The sequence below is a fragment of the Harpia harpyja genome, chromosome 1, assembly GCF_026419915.1.
Source record: "Harpia harpyja isolate bHarHar1 chromosome 1, bHarHar1 primary haplotype, whole genome shotgun sequence".
NCBI lineage: Eukaryota > Metazoa > Chordata > Aves > Accipitriformes > Accipitridae > Harpia > Harpia harpyja.
The window spans coordinates 30,069,913-30,088,352 of record NC_068940.1 but is presented as its reverse complement, the minus strand read 5'-3'; the positions used below and the strand labels follow the sequence as shown (position 1 = coordinate 30,088,352).

At 63.3% G+C, this 18,440-nt stretch overlaps 2 protein-coding genes across 4 annotated transcripts; both read left to right on the top strand.

The window, feature by feature from the left end:
• Nucleotides 1–482: 482 nt before the first annotated feature.
• Nucleotides 483–4,781, top strand: CCM2L (CCM2 like scaffold protein). The gene is made up of 10 exons (XM_052783524.1): nt 483–666; nt 958–1,125; nt 1,444–1,527; nt 1,625–1,808; nt 2,444–2,898; nt 2,998–3,133; nt 3,275–3,338; nt 3,538–3,685; nt 3,863–4,001; nt 4,233–4,781. Exons 1-10 carry the CDS (start codon nt 637–639, stop codon nt 4,511–4,513), a joined length of 1,689 nt encoding a protein of 562 aa, XP_052639484.1. The 5' UTR covers nt 483–636; the 3' UTR covers nt 4,514–4,781.
• A 2,070-nt stretch (nt 4,782–6,851) lies between these two features.
• HCK (HCK proto-oncogene, Src family tyrosine kinase) lies at nt 6,852–18,295 on the top strand. 3 transcript variants are annotated; one of them, XM_052783497.1, is made up of 13 exons: nt 6,852–6,938; nt 8,752–8,875; nt 9,303–9,345; nt 9,623–9,722; nt 9,872–9,970; nt 10,124–10,227; nt 10,672–10,821; nt 11,293–11,445; nt 11,767–11,949; nt 12,378–12,454; nt 14,975–15,128; nt 15,400–15,531; nt 16,882–18,295. In XM_052783497.1, the coding sequence occupies exons 2-13, from the start codon at nt 8,753–8,755 to the stop codon at nt 17,082–17,084; spliced, it is 1,521 nt and encodes a 506-aa protein (XP_052639457.1). In that variant the 5' UTR covers nt 6,852–6,938; nt 8,752; the 3' UTR covers nt 17,085–18,295. The 3 variants fall into 3 exon arrangements, with proteins under 3 accessions (XP_052639457.1, XP_052639467.1, XP_052639476.1); XM_052783507.1 differs by lacking the exon at nt 6,852–6,938 and adding an exon at nt 8,129–8,145; XM_052783516.1 differs by lacking the exon at nt 6,852–6,938 and adding an exon at nt 8,152–8,671.
• The last annotated feature ends 145 nt before the right edge of the window (nt 18,296–18,440 follow it).

Sequence of the window (18,440 nt, the reverse complement as noted above, 5' to 3'; positions counted from 1 at the left end):
AGCTGCGCGGGGTCCTGCCGGTGCTGTTGGCCATGCCAGGGCCCGTGTTGGCAGGGCAGGATGGGGGCAGCGAGGGCCGGGAGCCCCCAGCGCTGCCCTACGAGGACGGGGCTGATGTGGGGCCACGGGGCAGCAGAATCGGCCCCAGGCCCGGGGGGGAGCCCTGCGGCAGCGAGGGGCAGGGGCTGCTCTGTCACGGGGTCCCACGGGCACCCCCAGTCCCAGTGCCTGCTCTGATTCCATCCCAGTCTACTTCAGCCCCTGCCTCTGCCCAAATCCCAGCCCAGCCCTCGCCCAAGTGCCACCCCCAGCCCCAGTCCCAGCCCAGTCCCAGTCCAAGCCCCTGCTCCAGTCCCATCCCAGCCTCCTTCAGCCCCTGCTTCTGCTCAGGTACCAGCCCAGTCCCAGTCCCAACGCCAGTCCCAATCTCAGTCCCAGCCCCAGTCTCAGCCCCTGCGCCAGTCCCAGTCCCAGTCCCAATCCCAGTCCCAGCCCAGCCCAGTCCCAGCACCCCCCAGAAGGGGCAGGAACTCACATCCCAGCCATCCTGGTGGAGTTTCCGACACAGGAAAACGCAGCGGCGCCGAGCGGGGCGGTGGGGGTGGCCGTGCCGGGAGGCAGCGCCACGGCCCTGCCATGGACTGCGAGGCCAAGAAGGGGAAGAAGGTGCGTGGGGCTGGGGCTGGTGTCCCGGGGGGCTGGCAGGAGGGTGGGAGTGGGCAAGACACATGGGGACACCAGGATGAGGGGCCCCGCACCCTCTCCGGTGGCATGGCGGGGAGAGGTGGGATCCCCACTCGCTGCCCCCCAAACCACCCAAATGGTCCAAATTTGGGGCCAGCTAGCAGAGAGGTGCCCAGCCCCTCCTCGGGCGCTGGGTGCCCACGGACCCTGTGCGTGCATGCCGGGGTTGGGTGCCCGGCGCTGATGTGTCCCCATGCCCATTCTCCCTGCCAGGGCTTTGTGTCGCCCATCAAGCGGCTGGTTTTCCCCAAGGCGGCTCGAAGGCCAGCACTCCGCAGCAGCGTCTACCGGCGGCCGCTGCACTCGGTGCCCCTCTACCCCCCCGACTACTTGATCGACCCCCAGATCCTGTTGCATGACTACGTGGAGAAGGAGGTGAAGGTAAGGGGGTGGAGGGTTCCCAGGGATGCCCAGGGTCCTTGCCTGCTTGGGGGGGGCTGAGAGACACCACCCACGGTGGCCAGGAGGGTCCTGGTCCCCTCCCTGCCCAGGCAAAAACCCCGGGAGGGGGAGGGTGGGCTGGGGGTGCAGGGAGGACCCCCCCGTTGCAGGGTCTCCCTGCACCCCAGAGAAATGCATCCTGCCCATGGGGACATGGGTGCTCCGGGGGAGGCTCTGGGTCCTGGGGTGGGGAGGACGCACACCCCAGGCCCCTGGACCCAGCCCCCCCAAGCTGCCCTGGGTTTTGTCCCCCCTCAGTTTTTAGGCCACCTGACATGGGTGACAGCCTCCCTGAACCCCTCCAGCCGGGATGAGGTGCTGCAGCTGCTGGACACGGCCAGAGTAAGAGGGGTCCCCACCACCCAGGGTGCCCCCCAGTGCTGCCCAGAGGGTGGGCGCCGGGTGCCCCACGTCCCTGGCACACGCTCTGCCCCCGCAGCAGCTGAAGGAGCTGCCGCTGCAGACGACGCCGGAGCAGGACAGCATCCTCAGCCTCTCGGCACGCTGCCTCCTGCTCACCTGGCGCGACAACGAGGAGCTGATCCTGCGCATCCCCACCCACGAGATCGCCGCGGCGTCCTACCTGCGCGATGACGCCCTGCACCTCCTCATCCTCAAAACCGGTGCGGGCGTCCAGCTGGGGCCGGCAGCCACGGCACAGCCGACCCTGAGGACCCGCTGTCCCCAGGGCATGGAGGGCCAGAGCCTGGGAGGGTGATGGAGTGGTGCCGGGTCCGGCCGAGGCAGCAGCACGGGCCGAGCACAAAAGCCTGTGTTGCCCCCCCAGCTTGGCGGGGGTCCGCTTCCCTGGGGCTGGAGGGGGGCACTGCCTCCAGCTCCCCTTGCCCTGGCAGGCAGGTCCCATCTGCGGTCCCAGTCCCGGTTGCCTTTAATGGCAGGCGGAGAGGAGACTGGAAACAACTCCTGTCCCCATCCCCTCCCACACACGGAGCCCCACAGGGCTCAGCAAACCCGGGCTCAGCTGCCAGCCACAGGCAGGGTCCCCGGGGAGGGGGCTGCGCCAGGCTGAGCTCCAGCCTGCACACGGAGCACTCCCACCCCGCTGCCCCTAATCCCCCTGCCCCAGCCCCACTGCCCCCAACCCACTGGGGCTCTCCCATCCCCACCCCAGCACCCCCATCCCTCCGCATCCCACTTGGTCGGTGGGACGGGGCAGCCAGGGCAGGGGCTGGGGGCTGGGCAGGGTGGGCAGCGCAGCCCCCCCGCCCTGACACCCGGTCTCTCCTCGCTACCCCAGGCCTGGGAGTGGACCCGGTCCCCGCCGGAGCGCACCCCGAGGCAGCCCCGGCCGGCGTACCGGAGGCGTTTCCCGCCGAGAAGCGGCCGGGGGGCTCGTGGCCGGAGGGGGGACGGCTGGGGGGCCCGATGGAGCGACGGCACACCATCTGCAGCCTGGACTGGCGAGCGGCGCGGGGCGGGCAGGAAGGCCGGCAGGGCGGCAGCCTGGAGCGGCGGCGGGGCGGCAGCTGGGAGCGGCGGCAGCGCGGGCGGCCCTCGGGCAGCTGGGAGCGACGGCAGCCCTGCAGCGGCAGCTGGGAGAGGCGACGGGCTGGCACTGCTGGCGGCAGCTGGGAGCGTGGCGCGGGCTTCGGCAGCTGGGAGCGGCGGCACGCCGGCAGCAACCCCCTGGACCCCCAGGAGTCCTGCCCCGACGCCTACTCCAACCTCATCATCCTCGCCGTGCCCAACAGGGTGAGCGGCCCCCGGCGTGTGCCCACCCGACGGCACACGGCCACCCGCTGGCACCCACCCGCCCACGTTCGTTCCCTCCCTCCCTCCATCCCATTGCAGGATGCCGCCGAGGAGTCCTGCGCGCTCATCTGCCAGGTCTTCCAGATCATCTACGGGGACCAGAGCATCGAGTGCGTGGACCGCGCCGGGTACCACTACACCTCCACGCCCACGCGGCCCTGGCTCTCCAGCAGGAGTGAGTGGCCGGGGACAGGTGTGGGGACACCGAGCGGGACGGCACGGGGCTGGCGGGCAGGGGTGCGTGGGCACAGCGTGGGGGGCGGGTGCCGTGGCAGAGGCTTGGCCCCACTCTGAGACCTCGGTTCTCCCTCCCCAGGCGAGAGCTGCCGCACAGACGGGACGTACGGCTACGATGCCGACTTCAGCTGCTGCAGCTCTTTGTGAGTCTGGCTCCCACAGGGTGCCCCTGCACCCGGGTGGGTGCCTCTGCCCCAGGGTGGGTGTCTCTGCCCCAGGGTGGGTGCCTGTCCCGGCTGCAGAGATGCCCCAGCCCTGCTCGATGGTGGGTGCTGTGCAGCACGGGGGGATAGGCGGTCACACGAGGGGTGCCAGGACCGGCTGACCCCCATCCTCCCGCAGCAACGGCTCCCATGAAACCTTCGAAGCATATTACAGCGGTGCCTCCTCGCCCTCCTTCCACCGATCCCACCACAGCCTGGCCACTGCCTGCAGCGGCAGCGACCAGAGCGGCGCGGGGCTGGAGCAGCTGCAGGACTACATGGTGACGGTGCGGGCACGGGGCCTGGCGAGGGGCCCTGCTCGGTGCCAGCGGCCGGGGATGGGGGACAGTGGGCAGGTCTGAGCCCCCCGCACCAGAGAGCAGCCAGTGGGGTGCGGGGTGGGGGGGGCCGGCACTGTGTGCCGCCAGTGTCCCCAACCTCAACCCGTCCCCATGTCACCCCAGCTGCGCAACAAGCTGTCGCCGCAGGAGATCCAGCAGTTCGCCCTCCTGCTCCGGGAGTATCGCCTGGGCACGCCGGTGCGGGAGTACTGCACCGAGCTCCTGCGCCTCTACGGGGACCGCAGGAAATTCCTCCTCCTGGGTGAGTGTCTGGGCTCCCGCTGCAGCCACCCTGTGTCATCACGTCACCCTGGCGATGTCTGTGCATCCCTCGGGGATGGGGTGCTGGTGCCGGGTGTGCTCTAGGGTGCTGCTTGCGGGGGACGGGGTGGGATGAGCCCCCCTGCAAGCAGCTGGTGGGGCTGGCTGGCATCGTGCCCCAGCGCTGCCCACCCGGGCAGGGTCACCCTGAGGCTCACAGCACCCATGGCAGGAATGAGGCCCTTCATCCCCGACCAAGACATCGGATACTTTGAGACCTTCCTGGAGAGCATCGGCATCCGCGAGGGCGGGATCCTCACCGACAGCTTCGGCCGCATCAAGCGCAGCATGAGCAACATGTCGGCCTCGGCCGTGCGCAGCTACGACAGCTGGTCCCTGCGCTCCGAGTCCGAGTCCTTCAACCGCATGATCACGGACATCACCCACGACATCGAGGCGCTGGCGCGGGACGAGGAAGAGGAGGAGGAGGAGGAAGAGGACAACTACCTGTGAGGGAGTGCCGAAACCCAGCGGTCCCCTCCCCGCTCACCGACACAGTGCTGCACCTCCAAGCCCAGACTTGCCAGGTGTCCAGCTCTGCCCCAGTGCCTCGGAGGGGGGACATTGTCACTGCGGGAGGGGACAGGGGCTCTGTACTGCCCTGGCAGCTCTTGGCAGGGCTGACGGCATCACAAGGCAGCCGTGGCAGTGGGGGACACCCTGGCCGGCAACACCATGTGCTGTAATTTCTGCAAATTGCAATTAAATGCCAGGGCTGGGAGCAGAGCGGGTTCTTCCCTGGGGAAAGGCTGTGCCGGGGCGCAGAGGCTGCTGTGGCAGGGGGCGAGCCAGGGCAGGGGGGCTGCTCACAGCCCTGCCAGGCACTGTGCCACTGCTGGGCTGGGCACCCTGTCCACCCTGGTGCCACATGCAGGTCGCTCCCGGAGTCGGGGTGCTCCCAGCCGTGCTGGGCTGGCCCGAGGGATGCTCCTGGCAGTGCAGGACCCCAGAAAGCTCAGAGCAAATTGGGAGGCCAACAAGGGCGTGCTGGGATGGGGGGGCTGGTGGCCACAGCTGACCCGCCACTGCCTGCACTGCTGGCCTGGGTGCACTCTGGTAAATCATTCGCCTTACAACACAGCGGCGGGGAGTGGTGGGGAAGGCTATTCGTGCCAGGAAAGCACCCAAGAGCCCCCACAGCCCTAGGGATGCTCTGAGCAAGGGCTGCTGGTGCAGCGTCCCCCATCCTGCTGCCGAGCACCCCGGTTTGAGGGCAGGGCTGGGGGGTGAGTGAAGCTGAGACGCAGGCCACGCTGCGGGCAGCCGTCCCTCATCCTGCTGCCGAGCACCCCGGTTTGAGGGCAGGGCTGGGGGGTGAGTGAAGCTGAGACGCAGGCCACGCTGCGGGCAGCCGTCCCTCATCCTGCTGCCGAGCACCCCGGTTTGAGGGCAGGGCTGGGGGGTGAGTGAAGCTGAGACGCAGGCCACGCTGCGGGCAGCCGTCCCTCATCCTGCTGCCGAGCACCCCGGTTTGAGGGCAGGGCTGGGGGGTGAGTGAAGCTGAGACGCAGGCCACGCTGCGGGCAGCCGTCCCTCGTTCTGTGAGCGACGTCCCTGCAACACCCGGCTGGTTGCGGGGCGGCGGGTGTTTCACAAAAGGAAGTTCCTGCCCTGGGACCTGGCTTCCTGCAGCACTGCCCTGCAGCCCTCCTGCTGCCAACAGACAAGGGACGGGGCCGTGCTCCCCGCCGGCCGATGGCCCCCGGCCACTGGCCACCGGCCAATGTCCCATGGCCGATGTCCCTTGGCTGATGGCCCCGGTCCACCGTCCCTCGGTGGGGGCTGCGGGACAGTGCTGCAGCCCCAGGCCAGTGCATGGGCAGGCAGATGCTGGGGGTACCTGCGGCAATTTATTTTTTTTCTTAAAAAAATTTACATATGCAAATCCCTATGCAGGCGAGGTGCTCGCCACCCTGGCTGCTTCCTCTGCTGCTCCTGAGCCGGAGCAGGGGCTGGGCCCGGCCCTGCCTGCCCACGACGGTCAGTGGTCGGTGTCACGATGGAGCCGCGGGTCCCTTTGCTACTGCCGTCCCTGTCCCAAATTCAGGGATGCTCTGGGTGAACCAGAGCAATGGCTGGAGCACCGGGGGGGAAGCCCAGGAGGACCTTTGGCACGAGAACACCAGGGTCAGGAGAGACACAGCAAAGCCCATGGCCTCCCCGGCCCCTCCAAGCTGGGGTGCACAGCGCGAGCCCCATGTCCTGTACCACCCCATGCCCTGCACCCCATCACGAGGCAACACTCGGGGGTTTCCTCTTTTCTCCTCCCTGGGAACCCAGGACCAGGCTCACACCGTGGCCAGCCTGTGCTCGCCCCGTGCCCCCCACTGCCGCCCACGGCCCTGTGCCAGGCGAGGAAACAGCCCGGGGGTGCTTGGGGGTGCCGGGCCCCAAATCCCCCCGGGCCCCCGGGGCCCGCGGGTGGAGAGAAGGGCTCTGGCACCCATCGGCAGGACGTAAAGGTGACCCCGACGGCAGTGGGGTCCCCACGGGACCGGAATGTCCCTGCGGGCAGCACGGGCACCCTTGCAAGCTGGTTCTGCTGCCTTTGGTCCCCGGGGGTCCCGTTTGGACCGGGGTTGGGGGGGGGGTTTCCCGTTCGGTGTGTGATGGGGGTCCCCGCTCCCATCCCGGTTTGGGCCCCCCGGGCCGGTACAGGGAGGTATCGACCGGGCCCGCCCCGTCAGGCAGCACCGGTGGAGTCGGGGGGGTCCTGCGGCCCCGGGACGGCACCGGGGGGCGTGGCCTTACCGGGGAGGGGTGTGGTCTTACCGGGGCGGGGCGGCGGGCGCGCAGCCGGGCAGAGCAGAGCGGCGGCAGCAGTCCCGGCTCCGGGACCGGGACCGGGACCGGGACGTGTCCCGGGACGGTGGCGGAGGTGAGAGCAGAGCGGAGCCGAGCCGAGCCGAGCCGTGCGCGGAGCCCCGAGGGCGGCGGGGCCGGGCGGGGCGGGGGGAGTCCCGGTGCCGGTGCCGGTGCCGGTGCCGGTCCCGGGCAGCCCTGGTGCCGGTCCCGGGCAGTCCGGTCGGTCGGTCGGTCCTTCCCTCCCTCCCCCGGACCACCCGCCACTGCCTCGGTCCGTCTGCGTGCCGGTCCCGGCCCGGCCCCGCTCGGTGCGGCGGTCCCTGGGTGCCCGGGGGGGAGGTGATGCCCGGGGGTGGCGGCGAGGTGATGCCGGCGTGTCCCGGGGGGGGGGGCACGGTGCAATACCGGGGAGGTGATCCCTGCCGGTGGCCTTACAGGGGCTGTCGGGGATCCGCCACCGCCTGCCCCACCAGTGAGGGCGCGGGGCCGCTCGATGGGCTCCCCCCATCCTGCCTGGTCCCCATGGCTGGGGACAGCCACCCGGGTTGCGGGACATGGCTCTCCGGGCTGGGATGCACCGGGAACGGCTGCTCCCGCCGGTGTTCCCTGTGCCAGCAGGCCTCAGTGTTGTGTTGCAAGAGCTGGCAGGAGAGCCACGGTCACCCGGTCGCTGCGTGTGGCGATGCACCGGGATGCCGTGGGATGCTCGGACCCCCCAGAGGTGTTTGTGCCTTGTAGGGCCGAATGCTCCGAGCTGGTGCAGGACGGGCAGAGCAAATACCTGCTGCGGTGCCAGCACGGACTGTGGCCGCCAAGCGCTCTGTGGGTTTGCCAGGATGGATCCGGCACTGGGCTTTGCCAGCGGCCGGTCCTGAGCCTGAGCCATCCCTGACAAGGGGGACGTGCTGTCTGGGGCTGCCACTGCTGCTCCTGCTCTGCCCTGGGGAGTGGGGCCGGCCCAGGCTTTGGCACGCTGGGAAGGTTGAGGAGTGACCGTGGGGTGGCTGGGAGGTGACAGCAATGTCCCTCAAAGGCCGTGGGAGCAAGGTGGTGCTGCCGGTGCCCGGCTGCTTCCCCAGCGAGGCCGGCGGTGCTGTGCACATCGTGGGGCCTCGCTCAGCCCTGAGCTTCCTCCTTTGCTGTCACCGCCAGCACCTTCTCCTTTCTCTGTGCCGAGGTCTCCCCCGGACAAGGGAAGTGCCTTTGCGGGGGGTTTCCCCCGTGCTCACCGCTTCTTGCGGCATGTTTTCCTGCTGATGTTTCTTGGGGAGCTGGAGAAAGTTGAGCATTTGCATTTGCCCTGGGCTGCTGGCTCTTCAAGGCAGCTCCACCCTGGCAGAGAGCAGCTGGGGAGTGCAGGGGAAAGCGGTGACCCATGGCAGCACGGGGGCCACGGCTGCACTGAGGGATGGGGGGGCCAAAAGCACCAGCAGTGCTGGGCAGGAGGGAGCCCCTCTGTGATGAGGGTCCCGCTTTGCAGAAGACCCCGAGTGGGTCTCTCCCGCCACAATGCTCAGTGCCTGCACCCCACTCCGGGAAAGGCCATTTTGGGGAAGGGCGGTGAAGCTGCTCCATGGCAGCTGCTGTCACCTGCCCAAAATTCACCTCCTCTGACTTCTCCTTTCTCCGCACCGGGAGATCCCTTTTCCTCTCTGGCATGCCACCGTGCACCTTTCTGGGCACCCCGGCACCCCGTGGCTGCCACCCACCTCGGCTCTGCTGGGTGAGCGGAGCCCTCTCTGCCCGTGGCAGTGCAGCTGGGTGGGCATTGGCTCTGTGCCATGTGCCAACGCCATGCTGTACCAGGCGGGAGCTGCTGGGAGCGGGTCTGGAGCAGGGCTTTTACCTCTGCCACAATGGCTTCACTTGCCCTCCCTTGGCTGCAGGATGGGTTGCGTGAAGTCAAAGGAAGCTGGCATCCAAGAGAAGGCGATAAAAACCGACACCGACCCCGGCCCCAGCTTCCAGCAGGGCCACTACGTGAAGGACCCCACGGCCACCAACAGGAGGGTGAGTGGAAGCTGCCGAGTGAGGCAGGGGCACAGGGCTGAGCCACTGCGGAGGGCTCAGCCCTTCTCCTTGCCGCAGCTGCCAGCGCCATGAGCGGGGCCGGCTGCGGGAGCTGGGAGTGCCCGTGCCCCCGGGCAGGGGGCTTGGCCACGGGATGGGACCCCGGTCCATGCTGGGACAAAGCACAGCGCAAACCTGATGGGAATCAAGGAATTATGGAAAAAGGGAGAAAAAAATGAAGGTGTTGCCAGGGGGCAGAGGTGCCGGTGCTGGGTGGGTTGATGTGTTGGGAGGTGCCGGTGCTGCCCCTTGGGTGCCCTCCTGCCACTGCTGCTGAGGGCCAGGGCTGCGGTGGGGCTGAGACCCCCACAGGGTACGAGTCTCTGCCACCTGTGACTTCACTCTGTGCTTTTGTCCCACTTTCCAGAACAATAATGTCCCCAGCGTGGCCATGTCGCCGCCTGAGGATGGTAGGTACCGGGGGGGGGGCTGCAGGTGGCTGCATGAGGTGGGAGTGTGTGGGGGGAGCGTGGCTGGGTCCTCTCCAGCCTGGGTCGAATGCTGCCGGTCCCGGCGGGACGGGAGCTCTGGGCTTCCTCGAAGACCAGATGTGGCCGTGGCATGATGAAGATGGAGGCGCTGGGTGCTGCGGGGGTCCTGCCCCGTGTCCTGGCTGCACGTGGCAGGGGTGGCCGGACACCCTGTCCCAGCACAGAGAGGGGTGCCCAGGGAGCTCCCTCACTGCAGGCTTGGGGGACAGCATGGTGCTGGCGCTCTACGACTACGAGGCGATGCACAGTGGGGACCTGAGCTTCAAGAAAGGGGAGCGGCTGAAGGTGCTGGAGGAGTAAGTGCTGCCGGTGTCCCCCCGCCCCTGGGTCTCCTGAAGGCTTGCGTGGCCCTGCTGGGGTTTTTTTTCTGGAATTTGCCCCTGGAGGAGCTGGCGGTGCCCAGTGCCGGGTGCCGCGGCCCAACCCAACGCCATTTCTGTCGCAGGTCAGGGGAGTGGTGGCAAGCGCGGTCACTGGCAACGGGGTGCGAAGGCTTCATCCCCAGCAACTACGTTGCCCCAGCCGACTCGCTGGAGACAGAGGAGTGAGTCCATCCCTTGGTGGCACATCCCAGCCCCGCATGGTGCCCTGCTCCCCCACTGCAGCTGCCCCCGCTCCTGCCCCCAGCCCTGCCCCACGCCAGCCTTAGCTCTCCCAGCCCTGGCAGCGTTCGTTGGTTCCTTTGTTTCTGCTGCAGGTGGTTTTTCAAGGGCATCAGCCGGAAGGATGCAGAGCGGCAGCTCCTTGGCCCCGGCAACGTGATCGGGTCCTTCATGATACGGGACAGCGAGACGATGAAAGGTCCGGAGGGGTGACCGCAGCGCGGTGGTCGGGAAGCAGCTGCCCCGGAGGGGTCTCCCTCACCCACACTTGCCTGGCAGAGGAGCTCGGGAGATGCCTCCCCAGCCCAGGGGGCTCTGTTTTGCTGCGGAGCAGGGACTGGGGGTCCCACTCTCCTGCTGCGAGTGTCCCCGCAAGAGCCCGTGGTACTGCCATATGTCTGAGCACTGCAGTGGGGATGGCGGGGGGACGTGCCCCTTTGAGGCTACTTTCGGTGTTTGGGGTGCAGGCGTAGCCGGCCTTGTGCCTGGGGCCGAGGGGGTGGTGGCAGCACGGCGGGGACGGGGGCTGCAGTGGTGGCTCTGCCGGGCAATGGCACCGCGTGTGCCGCGAACACGGGATGGATGGGTGCAGCGGGGACGTGCCCTCCATGCAGGGGCTGGCAGCTCACCCCTCCCCAAACAGGCTGCTACTCGCTGTCGGTGCGGGACGGGGATGACCTGCAGGGTGGCACGGTGAAGCATTACAAGATCCGGACGCTGGATAACGGCGGCTTCTACATCTCCCCGCGCAGCAACTTCAGTACGCTGCAGGAGCTGGTCCAGTACTACAAGGGTGAGCCCTGGGGTGTCCGGCCTCTCCATCCCAGACGGGGCTTTGCCCCCGAGCTGAGCAGCCACCGGGCAGCCAGGGGTGTGCAGAGCCCGAGGGGCTCCTGCCCGTCACCACTGAGCTCTGGCTGTAGCTCCGGCTGTGACGTGCAGCAACTACCAGACCTTCCCCTGGTGCGATGGCTGGCGTGATGGCCATCACAGCTGTGGGTGCCAGTGTCCCCGAATGCCCGCAGTGCCCGGGACTCCCCCTCCCTGGGTGGGCCGGTGCCCTGGCTGCACCGACGCGGTGCAGTAATGCCCAGCAGGCGCATGGGCTGCAATGGCTGGTGTTCAGCGTGTCCCCACTCTTTGCAATGGGGTGCACGGTGCCAGGATGTGCTCTGCAGCCACGGAGGCTGCCGTAGGCTCTCCTTCGAAGCACAAAGCAGCCGGTGAGACAGGCCGGCTGATGGCTCTTGGTGCTCTCTGGCAGGGCAAAGTGACGGGCTGTGCCAGAAGCTCACCCACCCCTGCTGCGTGCCCAAACCGCAGAAGCCCTGGGAGAAGGATGCCTGGGAGATCCCTCGGGAGTCGCTGAGGCTGGAGAGGAAGCTGGGAGCCGGACAGTTCGGAGAAGTGTGGATGGGTGAGAGCAAGGGGGAGGCAGCTGGGAGGAAGATGAAGGTGACGGTGAAGGAGGACGAGTGACAGATGGGAGAGGAGGTGGAGGGATGGCAGGGAGGGAGCGATCTGTGGGAGAGGAGCACGGGGAAATGGAGGTGGCCCTGGACTGAATGCAGGGACTGCTCGGGGCTGGATGCATAGGGACAGCCCTGGGCTGCGCGTGGTCTCCAGCCCTCGCGCAGCAGCTCCGTCTGCAGGACTGGGTGCATTGGCTCCAAAATCCAGTGCTCCCAGTACCTGGGCACTGGGCAGCCTGGGAATGGTCTGTCGTGCCGCCCCCCAGCTACCTACAACAAGCACATCAAGGTGGCGGTGAAGACAATGAAGCCGGGCAGCATGTCTGTGGACGCCTTCCTGGAGGAGGCGAACCTGATGAAGACGTTGCAGCACAACAAGCTGGTGAAGCTGCACGCGGTCGTCACCAAGGAGGAGCCCATCTACATCATCACCGAGTTCATGGAGAAAGGTGCTGCCCGCGTCCCTGCACGGCCGCCGTGGGCCCGGCCAAGCGGTGGTACCCGGGTGCCCCGGGGATGGTGCAGGATCAACCCCTCCTGCATCCCCAGGCTCGGCTGTGGGCTCTCCACCAGCTCCTGCTGCTGTGTGTCCGAGCGTGCTGGGGCAGGGGGATGCGGTGACAGCCCTGCGAGAGGGAGGGACAGGGGACAGATGAGGAGGAGCACTCCGCAAGGCAGAAGGGAGCCCGCAGCAGGGCTTGCCCCTCTGCCCGATCCATGGGAGCGGGGTGGGGGGGTCAGGTGTGTTTCCCGGCTAAGTCCCCACGTTGTGCTCAGCTCCCTGGGACCCTGTGCCGCTCACAGGACCCGTGCCAACCCGAGGGTGGGCACAGGCTCCAGCTGAGCCGTCAGCCCCGGCACCTTTCCCTGTCCGCAGGGAGCTTGCTGGATTTCCTGAAGAGCGACGAGGGGAATAAGCAGCCGCTCCCGAAGCTGATCGACTTCTCTGCCCAGGTGAGGAGGGAGCAGACCTTCCCCAGCTCCCCACTCCCCCTTGCTCCTGAGAAGGGTGAGTGAGGGGATCAAGGAGCCCAAGAACTTGGGCAGTGCCATCCAGAGGCAGTGCCATCCAGAAGCCTGGTTTGAACAGGCAAACACTGGTGGTGGGGGGGATGCAGGGAAGGAGCCGGCGAGGTTTCCTTGTGGCACTGCCTTGCACCTTGCGGGCAGCCAGCTGCCTGCTCACCATCCCTGTCCAGTTGCCTGCGCAGGAGCAGGTGTCTGCAAAAGGAGAAGTGGTGGCTTCTTCCCCTTTAGCCCATTAATTGCAGCACGCAGCTGGCTAGTCTGCGCCCAGGCAGCGCTCTGCTGGAGCTGCACAGAGCCCCGGGGGATTTTGGCCGGCTGGTCCTTCAGAGGAGCTGGGAAACCTGCATCTTCTAAGGCCACCATGGTTTCTGCCCCGTGGGCTGCAGCCCACGGTGCCCCTGTGCTTTGTGGAAGTCACAGGGGTGAGGGTCGGAGTTTGTTTTCACTGCTCACGTTTGCACGGTCCCTTCTCCAGGATGCGCTGGTGCTGGTCGGCGTGGCCTTTCTGAGCCCAGGGCTCCCCAGGGAGCAGCCATAGCAAAACTATCGATTTCTCTCCATTGCTGCTGATGCGATAGTTACCTGCAAACAACACGCTCTGTGACAGAGTCTTGTCTGCAAACTTTGCAAAACCCCGCATGGCCGCACACCCACCCTGTTCCACCCCGGCACCAGCCGCAGTGCTCCAGGGCAGCGTCTTACACCACTTGGGCCATGCCCCTGGCCAGGACCCACCTGCAGCTGTGGTAGTGTTAAGCTTCGTGGGTTTCATAGGAAATCTACAGCACAATTTTGTTGCATTCACAGCGCCTGGGAGGTTGAGCTGGGCACGGTTTCTGGAAGGGAGCGTAGCGTGTTATGTTACCCCACAGCAATGCCTACGGGAGGTTTGTGGTTCATTAAAATCATCTACCTGTCACAGGGCTGTCAGGGGCTGGGGGAAGGCAGCTGGAGATGCAGGAGGACTCGGTGAAAATTGTTCTGGGCATATTTTCAGGAGCTGATTTTGAGTACAGCTGAGCGTGCTGTTACACATCTAGCTTCGTGTGCAATCATTTGTGCAACCACTGTCTTGTCCCTGCTGCTTCTGCAGTGTCCCCAGATGCTGGCTGAATCCAGGGACCCTTTGAGCCAAGCTTGGTACCTCTGTGAAATAATTCATAGAGGTACCTGAGCAACAGGAAAAGCCAGAACGGGAGCCCAGACCCCAGGGGCTTAGACCAGGTCACTGGCTACTCGAGCCAGCTGTGCCAGGGTCTGCTGATCAGCTGTGCACTCGTGCATGCCATCTGTTCCCAGCAAGCTGGCTTTTGCAAAGTGCCTGGCTCAGCTCCGTAGCTCAAAGGGGCTGCTTTCTGCAGCGCTCAGAAGCAAAGGCTGAAGCGCTTTCATGTGCAGGCAGCGGGCGTGCAGGCAGGCAGGCAGCTAGTGAGCCAGGCGCCCAGGTTTGTGCTGGGGCTGAGTCACTGCGGGCAAAACTGTGTCTGTGGTCATGGAAATAATCCTTCCGCTATTGCAATGCTTGTTTACTTCTCTATTTTGCATGGAGAGCTCTGTGAGAAACTGCACCCTACCCCAGCCCGGCTTGTGTGGGTGTGATGGGGATATTGGGGAGCATCCCCTCTGGCTGCTCTGGCCCCTTCCCCTCCCGGGTGCTGGTGGCATTCAGGTGTGGGATAATTTGGCACAAATCTGGGGGTTGGTCATGCACACACCAGGTCACTTCTGCACTGTTAGATTCACTCAGTGCAGAGACTTCAGAAGATGGAGCCGGGATGGGGGGGGGATCTTCAGGGATTGTCACAGCCATCCTGCCCCCAGGCAGGACTGACTCTTCACAGACTATTCTTGAAGACCCCAGGCATCTCCCCACCCTCCTCAGGAGACCCACCACTGTGCTTTTATGTCCTCACCAAGGAAGATCTGCAATGCTGGTTGACCCTCACTGCAGCCGTTAAAGTCCATTTGTTGTTCCCTTAGTAGAGAGAGAGGATAGTTTACTCCCTGCTCCTCTCAAGCCGTTGTTGATGTATTTGGAGACTGGTCTCACGTCTTCTCTGAACAGAGAATGATTTACTCCTCTTCACATCTGCATGGCTACAGATGAAGCAGTTACACCTTGCCCTGTGGACATCCAGAGACACTTGCTCGTGGGCACATCAGCTCCTCGGGTGCCAGTTCTCACTGCTTTTCTCACACAGGGCTTTAAATGAGTTGTGTTGGGCTGGTCACTCAAACCCTGACCTCTTCTGCAAGGGATTCCCTGCACAGAGAGTAGTTCCCACGCAGGAGAGTCAGTCACATCTGCTGTGACTCAGCCTCCTTTCACCCCCTTTCCAAGCACTTGCCAGAAGCAGATAACCTCTGTTCCTAGTAACAGTCGCATTGGGGAGGTTGTGTTATTTCAAACAGCCTCTTTGCATTTTTCTCTTTCCCCTTTTACAGATTGCAGAAGGAATGGCTTTTATTGAGAAGAGGAACTACATCCACAGAGACCTGAGAGCTGCCAATATTCTGGTGTCTGCACTACTGGTGTGCAAGATTGCAGACTTTGGACTGGCCAGAGTCATTGAAGACAACGAGTACATGGCCCGGGAAGGTGCAGGAGCTGCTGGGGGTGGCTGGCCGCTTTCTGAGATGGTGAAGGGTTGTGGGATTCCCTTAGAGCCACTTACCAACATGTAACCTTGGTGGCAAGGACCCCTGGGGGGGACGTGATGTGTAAACAGGCAGATGAGGGAAGCTCCTCCCATTTGCATCGCTTCACATCTTCCTCTTCTGTTTGTTTGTTTCTTGTTCCCCATATTTCACCACTAGTTTCTCAGCATTTGGGTTACAGCCCATGTTTCCCATTGGATCTCTTTGTCCAGGTGCCAAGTTTCCCATTAAATGGACTGCACCAGAAGCCATCAACTATGGATCTTTCACTATAAAATCAGACGTCTGGTCCTTTGGGATCCTCCTGACTGAGATCATTACCTACGGGCGCATCCCATACCCAGGTAAGAAGGTAAAATGCTTCCTCTGATCTGGTTCCAAAAGACATGCTCCACCTTCTGGGCCCCATCCATGGGATCTGTTTCTCTGTGAAGTTAGATCTCTGAAAACAGAGGGAATGGTGAGAAATCTGAATCTCATACTGGGAGCAGAGTTCGTAGATGGTAGCACAAGGTCTCAGGATGGCAATTCTGTCTGTAAGCCATGGAGAGGAGCCCAGAGCACGAGACAGTCTCCGAGCAGTCTGCACTACTCATTTAGCTGCATCTAGTGTTTGGACAAGAACTCACCTAGGGTAGATAATTAGGAGGATTTTCTCCCTGGGAGTCCTCAGTGGACACCAGGTGTTTTCACTGACCTGAAATCCATGCCGATGTGACACGGGCCCCCCTTCTCAGTTTCCACAAAGCAGAGCTGGGACACCTCCTCTGGGGAGCCCATAAAAATGGGTCCAGGTAGTGACAACTTTAGGGTGCCCGCTGCTTTGGAGCAAAGGGCAGCTATTCTATATACTGCCTTGGGGCTGATCCTGCAAGGACATCCCGAGCTCCTCCAGCTCCATGGGAAACCAACAGTAGTCAGGATCTCTAAAAGATCTGGTCTCTCTGTTTCTAAAGTAGATCATGTTTTTAATGTGAGAGGATAACTGACTTGCCCCAGGCTGTATTGCATGGCCCTGGGAGAGTGAGTATCGTACACCACAGGTTAGGAACCTGGTTTTGCGTCACAGCACTAACCCGTGGTTTTCTGCTTCCTGCAGATTAAGCGTGTTTGGAAGTAGCACATCAGTTCAGGGCTGATAGCTGGGCCAGGTGTTTTTGGGAAGGCTCGAGCAATCTGTAAATCACTATCATTGGGAACTGCCCTGTATTTTATACTAATTGTTACTTTGGTACCTCTTTTCAATGGGAAATTATTCTGTACAAGAAAAGTAAACATTGCCACAAACTGACCATGAAGGATCTGGGATGGCATAAAGGGTTGCTGGGGAAGGACCAGTTCTGCCATCACATGAACTTATTTTTATTGGAAGGAACAGCTCTTTAAAGACTCAGCAGATGGAGGAGTGTATCCTTTATTTTTTTGAAATTTATACAAAATGATTATAATTCTCATCTGATCTGCTCAACTGGGGTACAAAACTGCATGCTACAGCTAATTCAGCAACTCGATTGTCCGCACGTTTTCCTGACCAGGAGTAGGAGTTCCCCCTTCCCAACCCCTCTTACCTGTCCTTCTTCTTCCTAGTGACATTACCCAAAGGGTGGGTAGTTTTGGGTTTGGGTATTTTCTGTCTTTTAAAGAAATCGGTGATAAACCATGAAACGTTCACCTGTCCTGCCCTATTTCTCCAGGGATGTCGAGTGTGGAGGTAATCAGGGCGCTGGAGCGCGGGTACCGGATGCCTCGCACAGAGAACTGCCCCGAGGAGCTGTATGACATTATGATGAGATGCTGGAAGACCAAACCGGAGGATCGTCCCACCTTCGAGTACATGCAGAGCATCTTGGAGGATTTCTTTACTGCAACAGAGAGCCAGTATCAGCAGCAGCCATAACGCATGAAGCTCAGTGAAGACAGCGGATACCCTGCACTATGCCTGCTATGTTAGCGGCAGCAAGCACATGCACCCTGCTCTTCCCTGTCCCACTCATGACCTACCTGTGCACGCCTTCCTCTGCCAGCCTGGCCCAGGAACCAGAGCCTTCCTGGTGGGGCTGGGCTGGAAGTGGGGGCAGGAGGAAGCCACGCTCAGGCCAGCCCTCTGGGGCTGCCGGACAGAGGGAGAAGTGATGCGGGGCCATACCTTGTGCCTTTCACATGTGCCTGAGTGCCCATGAGGCAGCTGCTCCGGGAAGTGCTGGCTGGACGGTGGTTGCCCACACCAGCAGCACCATGCAAGGAGGGATGGGGCCGGGGCTGTTTCAGCTACAAAGAAAAAAAAAACCCAGACTATTTTTTTTTTTTTAATTCTTCTGAGATCTTATCATGCTGTTTTGCAGAAGTAGATGCTTTAACTGCGATGGCCTCAGTGAAATGCCATTCTGCTCCAGGCGTGCTGTGCAGCGCCCACGTCCCCCTGTCCCTACATGTCAGGGAAATCCCAGTGGATTCCCACCTGGGCATGCTGCCGTGCAGCACATCCGCTCGTCCTCGACGCAGGATCCTGGGTTTTGAATGTCAAGTGTTGCAGAAGCATGTCTTCTCACCCTCCTGGGTTTCCTTCCTACGTATTTTTCTTGGTACCCTCTCTGCAGAGGGTGAGTTTGGGTGAGGCTGTGCCGGTGAGGTGGGCAGCGTGTGCCGCAGGGTACGGACGGACATAGATGGTGCTTTACAAGGTGGTCCCTGGAGGGATCTTCCCCCAGCTTGCCTTAAGAGGAACTTCTCGAGCCAAGGGCAGCCTGAAGCTGGCCGTCGCCTGTGCCAGCCCCGGCCTGAGGAGCCCTCTCCCTCCATGGCAAAGGCCGCTGCTCAGCTCGCCAACGTGATTTAACATCTGCCGGGGCATTCACTGCATCGGCAGTGAGCCCGGCGTCCCTTGCACAATCCTTTTATGTTGTTTATTTTTAGTATTTAATGATGGGTTATTTGGGGAAAAGGAGGATGCAATATTTTTTTAAGATTGCCCTGAACGTCTTGCAGCAGGGAGCTTCTGGGCCCGTGATTGTATTTTGCTCATACAAAGAGGCAAACACCGTTGCTTCTACGCTTTTGTATCAGCTTTGGAAGCTTCTTTTTGTAATCAGTAAAGTATTTGTAAACCTCTCGGCTTTTGGCCTTTCCTCACCTTCCCCACCCCGGCCGGGGCGGGACGCGGATGGGGCGAGGCTGGGGGCCCGTAGGCCCGGGCGGGGGCGGGGGGGGAGGAGTCGGACCGGAGGGACCGGACCGGGCCGGACCGTTCCGGGCC

Coding starts and splice junctions, on each gene's coding strand:
- CCM2L (XM_052783524.1), top strand. CDS start 637: ATGGACTGCGAGGCCAAGAAGGGGAAGAAG. Junction 667..957: donor AGGCCAAGAAGGGGAAGAAG/GTGCGTGGGGCT, acceptor TCTCCCTGCCAG/GGCTTTGTGTCGCCCATCAA. Junction 3,686..3,862: donor TGCAGGACTACATGGTGACG/GTGCGGGCACGG, acceptor ATGTCACCCCAG/CTGCGCAACAAGCTGTCGCC.
- HCK (XM_052783516.1), top strand. CDS start 8,439: ATGGCAGCTGCTGTCACCTGCCCAAAATTCACCTCCTCTGACTTCTCC. Junction 8,876..9,302: donor CCACGGCCACCAACAGGAGG/GTGAGTGGAAGC, acceptor CCCACTTTCCAG/AACAATAATGTCCCCAGCGT. Junction 12,455..14,974: donor TGATCGACTTCTCTGCCCAG/GTGAGGAGGGAG, acceptor CCCCTTTTACAG/ATTGCAGAAGGAATGGCTTT.